General features: G+C 41.2%; 1 protein-coding gene across 1 annotated transcript; it reads left to right on the top strand.

Annotated features, from left to right (window-relative positions):
* Nucleotides 1–233: 233 nt before the first annotated feature.
* LOC135559362 (neurexophilin-4-like) lies at nucleotides 234–7,209 on the top strand. Its single transcript, XM_064993529.1, has 2 exons — nucleotides 234–424; nucleotides 6,338–7,209. The coding sequence occupies exons 1-2, from the start codon at nucleotides 371–373 to the stop codon at nucleotides 7,133–7,135; spliced, it is 852 nt and encodes a 283-aa protein (XP_064849601.1). The 5' UTR covers nucleotides 234–370; the 3' UTR covers nucleotides 7,136–7,209.
* The last annotated feature ends 1,138 nt before the right edge of the window (nucleotides 7,210–8,347 follow it).

The raw sequence follows: 8,347 nt of genomic DNA, 5'->3' as shown, positions 1-8,347 counted from the left end.
TTGTACAAATGATGAGAAGCAAACAGACGTGTGAATGTATGACACAGAGAGAAAGAGAGAGAGAGAGAGAGAGAGAGAGAGAGAGAGAGAGAGAGAGAAAGCGAGGGAGAGCTAGAGAGCACAAATGAAATCACAGGGGCTGTCCAATATCATCACTAAGGTGAATCTCTCAAACACTATTTTTTTTATCTCTCCCCCGTTCGTCCTGTTTTCACAGAGCCATGGACCTCACGGCAGAGTGACATTGAAACCACGAACAACGTTTTCTGACTTTTGAATCAGTTTGAAGTGTTCTAAGTTTTCTTCCAAGGGAATTGCTCCCAGACTTTGACTTTCCAGATTTGTTCGACATAAGACATTCAGGGACGAGATGAGGATACTATTCATCAGCTTTGCCATCTTCTGTCTGTGGCTTCTACCAATGGTAAGCTACAGTATTTGACATTATTTTCACATGAGGGTTGGCAATCATCTTCAGAGAAACGGCTATTAAATGCTATACAGAGAGTTTAAGTAAACCTGGCTTTTGTAAAATCTCAAAAGTGTTTCGTCTTTGTGCCTGTTCATGCCTTCTTCATTTTGTGTGTTCACATGCAGAGAAAAATCTGTGATTGTGGTGCGGATTTGAGAGGGAGAGTGAAAGCATAACTATAAATAAAATATTAAATTCCCATTATATAACAAATCCATCCCTGGGGCAAGAAAACAACAGGATCATATTGATTATCTGAATAATTATTCTGCTGAACATAGAGGGAGCATGTCAGTCCTCACACTACCACAAAGCCATAGGCTACAGATGGAAATCAATGATAAGACATTCTCTGTCTTTATGGTAGAGGTCGATAGTTATGAAGTTGTATGCTATGCAGAGATATGTTGATGGTGATAACATAGAATAAGGGCTTTGGGTACACTGTAAAGGGGTTACCATGAATTGTAAAGTAGCTTACTGGAAGCTAGTGGCAAGAAAATTCTGTATTTCATATTACAGTACACTTCCTGTAATATAAATATGGTACCAAAGCATGTACTGTGTAATGACACACAGTACACAACTGTACAATGGACTATTAGACTGTCAATTTTAGTTTGTATTTCACAGAATTTTATTTTACAAGGGATTGGTGCAAGCCGGTTGGCTGCTTAGTAAAGTGTTAAGTTTACAAATATTACAGAATATTAACGAATATTTTGTGTTTTATATCACTTGAATTTCTAAAGGCCTTAACACAGGCTTCCAAACTGGCAGCGTCTACAGGGCAGGGGTCTGGGCTGGCAGTTGCTGAAAGCAGGTGGCAGTTGTGCTAGGTGGGTGCGGTGTACAGGGTTGTTGCTGGATGTGGCTGGGACTGGGAAAACCTGGGTTGGTACTGGTGTTGGGGCCAGGACTGGAAGTCATGCTGGGACCGAGGCTGGAGGATTGGTGCTGGGGACTGGAAAAACAGGTTTAAAAAATGCTGCCACTCAAATCTGTCCCAGACTGTATACATGTTAAATTGACGGGGAATATAACTAGTGATAGAGCCGACTCGTTCGCGAACAACCTAAGAGCCAGCTCTTGTAGGTGAACTTTGGGAGCCGGCTTGTATATCAGAAGAGCTGAATCTATTTATAAAAATGTATAAAAATTAAGATATGAATAATCAAAAGATTTAAATTAATATAATTAACTAATTCAAAGAACGAAAAATGAAATAAAATAATATAGGCCTAAATTCTCAAGTGCGCACACATTCATTCTGACTGTCTGCTCAGACTAACAGCCTCACTTGTTGTTCCTGTCAATCAGACACGCAGTGTCAACCAATGAACCAAAGATGCGTGAGGGAGGGCCGAGCCAACTCACTCACAGTCACACACTTAGCAGCCGAGGAGAGAGAGGAAGGACAGCTGTGAAAACAACAGCTGGAAAATGAGTCAGAAGCACAGTAGCATTTGGATGCATTATACTAATGTAGACAATATTAGAGCAAAGTGTAGAATTTGCCAAAACAAAATCTCATATAAAGCTGGTTCTACACACAACTTTACACCAGCATATGCGAAATGTGCACCCAACTGTGAAGCTAGCTGTAGCGGAGCTTCCAAAAACTAGGGGGCCTGCTAGTGATAGTGGTGGAGCCAGCACCTCCACACGGGAGATGCATCCACTCAGTCAAGTAGGCCTACTCCGCAACCCACAGCAACGCAGTCTTCTATGGAACAGTTTATGCCAAACGTCTATGTCTGTAGTAAAACAAGGCCAAATTGATATTGCATTGGCTAAAATGATTGCCACCGATTTCCAGTCATTTTCGATCGTGGATGACAGAGGTTTTAGAAATTCTAGCAATAGTCTAAATCCAATGTACACATTTCCAAGCAGGAAAACGTTTTCAAAATCACGTATTCCACAACTGTACGAGAGCACACAGGCTTCAGTGTGAGAAAGAGTCCAAAAAGCTACTGCAGTTTGCCTTACCACTGACTGCTGGACATCAAGGGTAACCACTTCTTACATGTCGGTTACATGTCACTTCATTGAAGATTTTTCGATGTCTGGCTGTCTTCTGGACTGCTTTGATTTCAGCGACAGAAACACCTCAGAGAACTTGGCAGAGGAACTGTTGAGACAATGTAGCTGTAGCGACAATGAAGCTAACACAACCCAAAAAATCTGGCCATGAAAATGTTTAAATGGACCCCTCATCTATGTCTTGCCCACACAATCAACCTGATTGTAGGAGATGCTCTGAAGGTGATGAAGCCCACTGTGGACAAAGTGAAAGCAGCTGTGGAATACTTCCAAAGGATCACAGTAGGTGACGAAAAACGAAAGTCTACACAACGCCAGATGGGGATGCCTGAGCTGAGGCCTAAACAAGACTGCACTACAAGGTGCAATTCAACATTTTATATGTTGAAGTGGTTTCTTGATTCAAAGGATGCCATCATCTCTACCCTGGCCATTGTCAATGCACCTGTTGATGCTTTGGCCCAAGAGGAATGGGAGGTGGTGGAGGAGGTGTGCAGAGTCCTGGAACCCTTTGAGCAAGTCACTGTGTATGCTGTTTTACGAGAGAGCAACTGGGGATGCAGCACGAAGGAATCCCTCAGCAGATGCCATAATGGAGGTCCGATCCTATTTGGAGGAGCCCTTCCGCCAAAGATCTGCAGATCCTCTGAGCATGTGGAAGAACCTGGCCTCTTACTAAAGTCATGACAGGGAGACTTTGCATAGTGGCCACATCCGTTCCCTTAGAGGGTTTTCTCGAAAACGGGACAAATAATTACTGAGAGAAGAAACCGCATCAGTCCCTCGAAAGTGAGGCAGCTTGCATTTCTGAATGCAAATCTCTCATAAAAGAAAAATATGGTCAGCATTGCTGTGTGCTGCTGGTTATAACATGGTAATAAGGAAGAGAGAGAAAAAAGGGACCAGTTTAATGTTTTAAGTGGGATGCTGCAGTTTTGCACATTGCTATTTATTTTTCTTTGATATGGTGCAATATTCTATTATGCTGTTCAGATTGTATTTGTTTTGAATGGTTAGATTTATATGCACTTGGTGTATATACATTAAAAGGTTACTTAACGTTAAATGCAAATATTTAATATAATTATTTTTCATAACAGACCAATGCATTTTTAAATACATTGTGGTTAAGGTAGAGTATGATTTAATTTAATAACTTAATTAGAATTGTTTTAACACCAATCATAGTCAAACTATAACAAACTGTTTGAGATTAAAAAATACAAAACATGTTTTTTTTAAAGAGCCATTTGGGAGCCAAAAGAGCCAATTCTTTTTGGTGAGCTCAGCTGAACAAACAGGCTTACTGAAAAGAGCCAGAATGCCCATCACTAAATTTAACCAGATACGAGTTAAATTGGTACAGCACTCTCACTCATGGGTGCAACAAAGATAGCCTTTTACAAGGCACACCTCAAAATATGCTATTGAGCCAAAAACAACAACAACCATGCACCTATTAGTGGTCAAAAGGCTTTTGGCCCTCCAAAAATATGGTAAGGTACTGTAAACTGTGGGGTGGAATTACAGCACCATTCGAAATACAGCAATCTTTCCCTACCTACGACATTTTCCCACAATGCACCATAATGTTCAGTATGCCGCAGTAAAACGTTTTAGTATTTACTGTTGAAAATACAACAAAAAAATTACAGTATAATTTACAGTTTTCCATTACAGTGTAGAACTTCCTCAAAGTTCATTTCTCTTTATCTAAGTTATGATCTTATATTCAACATACCCCAGAAGACTCTGGTTCCCTCAAACTGATAAATAATTCCAAATGCTATTTGTGTCTATGCAGTTGTAAGGTCTGAAGATGTTCACTTACGTAACAGCATTAATTAATCCTCTTGATGATAGCAGTAAAGACACTGTTACCCACATTTAGCAAATTCATGATTTGTTATCAATGCACTGGATGAATAAGGTATTAATTTAAAATAATACTATCAAAAATTGAAGAACACATACTCTTATTGAACTGGGATCATTAGACAGACGGAATTTACAGTCTCCATATTAATGCTATATTAATCACTTTTATTTTTCCATGCACCAATAATAACTAGAAATGTTATCATTTAATTGGCCTCTTCGGTCGCAAATTAACTCCATGTGTCGTTACAGTACACATCATCCTGAGGGTTGACAGCTGTGCCGGGTTAAACTGATCATTTGCTCAGCAAACACAATCTGGAGAAACATACAGTGCATTCATTGTTCACATTAGAGAGTTGGTTTAACTCGGTTATGGCGCAACTCAGGTTGAGTGTTTTCCTCGGGGGGCTCAGCATGAACCACAGTGAGCCGTAACAACATTTTGATGATCTATCTATTTACCAAAAGCAGCCTCTATTTTCTTTCCCCCAGCACCATTCTCACACATGACGATCATGTGAGTACACTAAGGATTATTGCCCATGGAGACGTGTGTAACACGTGCACCATCTTTCACTGCCATCCCCATTACCATGAGCTGAGGTTTCCCATGTCAGATTGTATTCTAACCCAGCCAAGGCCAGACATACAGACAACCGGACACAGAGCCACGGACATGACTGTCAGAGTGTGGTGCCCAATTAGAGCTGGAGCATGGCTGGCTTACCACCCTGCTAGTGGAGGAGATGAATGCAATGGCTCAGAGTTCATTAGCCTGATGAGGGTTCTGTAATGGATCATTGGTTTGACAGTGGATTACAGACAGGAGGGTAGTTATGAGAGGGCATGCAGAGAAAAGAAATGTAGTTAAAGCTATATTATATGTTCATGATGTGTAGGCTAACATTCTATATACAGATGTGCTGAGTATATAGTAAGGATATATCATATTACCAATCAATGAATGGTATTGGGAGCATGCTATGCTGTCTAATATTGGTCCCGTGGGCTTGGCTGTAGCAGACTTTACAACCCACCGTTGTACTTAATCTAAGAAATATTGGATTGATAGAAAATCCTCATGACTGATGTGCTTATTAGTATTTATGTAATTTTATGGAACACGTCAATAGGTGGTAGCCTTTCCAGCTTAGTAAGCGTCATTATAATGATTCATCCAAAGATAATTGAGGAACATCATTCCCTGTCTATTTAAGCCTGAAAATAATTGAGGTGGAATGTTGCCAGTTCCAATTTGAAGAAAAGAGACATATTATGCCACTGCCATGAGTTTATCTGTTTCCTAATCTTGATTACTGATCACGAAATCGGCAAGAACTCAAATGTGTGTGTGTGTGTATGTGTGTGTGTGTATGTGTGTGTGTGCGTGCGTGTGTGCGTGCGTGCGTGCGTTTTTCTGTAGCTGACAACTATGAAACAGATAACAGATGGCTGCAGCAGAGCACATGGAGCCAAGCTGACTTCACACTCGGCTGTGTCTGACAGTCACATTTACATGAGCACTTAGTGCAGCACAGTCTATACTCTCCAACTATATGTTACAATCAACCTACCAATGAAACACTCCTGGGCCACAACGGCTCGTGGCAAGAACAAAGAGACTGTATCCAATGTCTTTTTGGAGTGGATAATGGATCGATGAGATTAACTATCTTTTTATACATTTTTATGAGCTCGTGGCATCATCCCATCATTTTAATAATGTCTTTGTCAATTCCTCATTAACACTCATGTACTCTTAATTGTAGTTTTAGGATCATGTTGGAACTGATCAATAGATTTCTACCTTTACTTTATCAAGGTTATATCCATATCAAGCCCACAGGCATGTGAAGATCGACAGCAATTCATTAGAGACAAAGAGAAAGACGGACTGAAAAAAAATATCAAACTTGTCCTTCATTCATCTGTCCGTAGGTGCAGGAGGAGGATGCTGGGAAGACCTTGGACTATCTGAACCTCGATCCAAATGTTGACAACACCTCACAGCCCCTTACCTACGGAATAGGAAGGAGGGGGAAAGAAGGAAACCTTGGAGCTGCAATGAAAGTCAAACACCTTTCCAAAGATGTATCCACCAAGCCTAAGGCCTTCAGCTATAGCTCTGTGGGCCCATATGGCTGGTCACAGAGCCTCTCCCTCCCCTTGGATCAGTCACAGTTTGGCTCCAAATCCAAGCCCCCCATAAAAACACCTATCAAGGTCAAGAAGACCTTTGGGTGGGGCAACTTCTACCTCAACATCAAAACCATCAAGTTCAGCCTGCTGGTGACAGGTAAGATAGTGGACCACATCAACGGCACCTTCAGTGTGTACTTCCGCCACAACTCGTCCCGTCTGGGGAATATCTCAGTGAGCATCGTTCCTCCCTCCAAAGCCGTGGAATGGGAGGATGCGGGACGCCCGAAACTCCACTTCCAGAGTCAGCCGCAGTCCACCCCCAATGAGCACCGGCAGGAGATGAAGGCCCTCAACTGCGTGGTGGAGTACCAGAGGACCAACAGAGCCAAGAAAACAAAGCCATGCCTCTACGATCCCTCCCAGACCTGCTACTCAGAACACACCCAGTCTCACGCCACTTGGATCTGTGCCAAGCCCTTCAAGGTCATCTGTGTATTCATCTTTTTTCTCAGCGCCGACTACAAACTGGCACAGAAGGTCTGTCCAGACTACAACTTCCAGGCTGATCTCCAGCACTTTGGAAGACGAGGATAGTGGATGAACTAGGCGGGTTATTAAAGCATGTTTTCCTTCATCTCCTATATCATTGGAGAAAGGGGTTTGTTTTGAACAGGTCATGATATACCTCTTGGGAGAACCAACACAGAGATTCAGATGGAGAGATGGAGAGATTTGCTTGGTAGAATGGAAGTCGTCAGTACCGGGATAATATTTTGATAATACACCACTGAAGGGTAGAAGAATTACAGAATATTGAGTAGTGGTTGTTATATTTGGGGTCAAATATTGAATTGGTTGGAGTGATGCTCCATGTGCATGGCAAAGCAGCTGGTATTAGCACAACACTAATTCCTATTTTTTACTACTGTAATTATGTTTGTGTAAGTTGTCTGCTTTTTTGTCATATATTGCCCATCTGTGATGGCCCTTACATTAAACATTTTCACTATTCATTTGGGGACATATTGCAACCAAGGCACCGCATCTACACAAAGAAAATGCCTAGCTAACCAATTGCTTAATGTCTGTGAGTTGAGTGGACTTCAAAAGGAAAATAATTTGAGCTAATATTGAGGTTTGTTTTAGCTGAATTTCAACAAGCTTGTTGAGTAAATTACAAATGTATGTTTGCTCAAAACCACTTAAAATCACACTCATCGTTATCACATTTCCCAGGGTGCTCTATTGCAGGTTGATTTTCAGAATTGTTTGCTTCAATACCTGTGTTGTTTGTACATTGACTGGTTGATTCATCGTATACTACACAAACATAAATATCATACTTTTTTCCAATCTAATCCAACTTGTTAGTAGTTGGATTTATTACACCCGTTACTGAGATGTTAATCTCAGTTAACCCAGAACCAGGGCGTAGCCACCCATTGGAGAGCCAGGCCCACCCAATCAGATTGAGCAACAACCAAAGATATGTATAAATATACAGTGCCTTGCGAAAGTATTCGGCCCCCTTGAACTTTGCGACCTTTTGCCACATTTCAGGCTTCAAATATAAAGATATAAAACTGTATTTTTTTGTGAAGAATCAACAACAAGTGGGACACAATCATGAAGTGGAACGACATTTATTGGATATTTCCAACTTTTTTAACAAATCAAAAACTGAAAAATTGGGCGTGCAAAATTATTCAGCCCCCTTAAGTTAATACTTTGTAGCGCCACCTTTTGCTGCGATTACAGCTGTAAGTCGCTTGGGGTATGTCTCTATCAGTTTTGCACATCGAGAGA

Source organism: Oncorhynchus masou, chromosome 18 (assembly GCF_036934945.1).
Source record: "Oncorhynchus masou masou isolate Uvic2021 chromosome 18, UVic_Omas_1.1, whole genome shotgun sequence".
NCBI lineage: Eukaryota > Metazoa > Chordata > Actinopteri > Salmoniformes > Salmonidae > Oncorhynchus > Oncorhynchus masou.
Note: the sequence above shows the minus strand (reverse complement) of the source record. Positions and strands in the feature narration are given on the sequence as shown.

Excerpts from the sequence above, each read along its gene's own strand:
- LOC135559362 (XM_064993529.1), top strand. The coding sequence starts at position 371 with ATGAGGATACTATTCATCAGCTTTGCCATCTTCTGTCTGTGGCTTCTA. Across the intron at positions 425-6,337 it reads GTCTGTGGCTTCTACCAATG|GTGCAGGAGGAGGATGCTGG; the intron begins GTAAGCTACAGT and ends ATCTGTCCGTAG.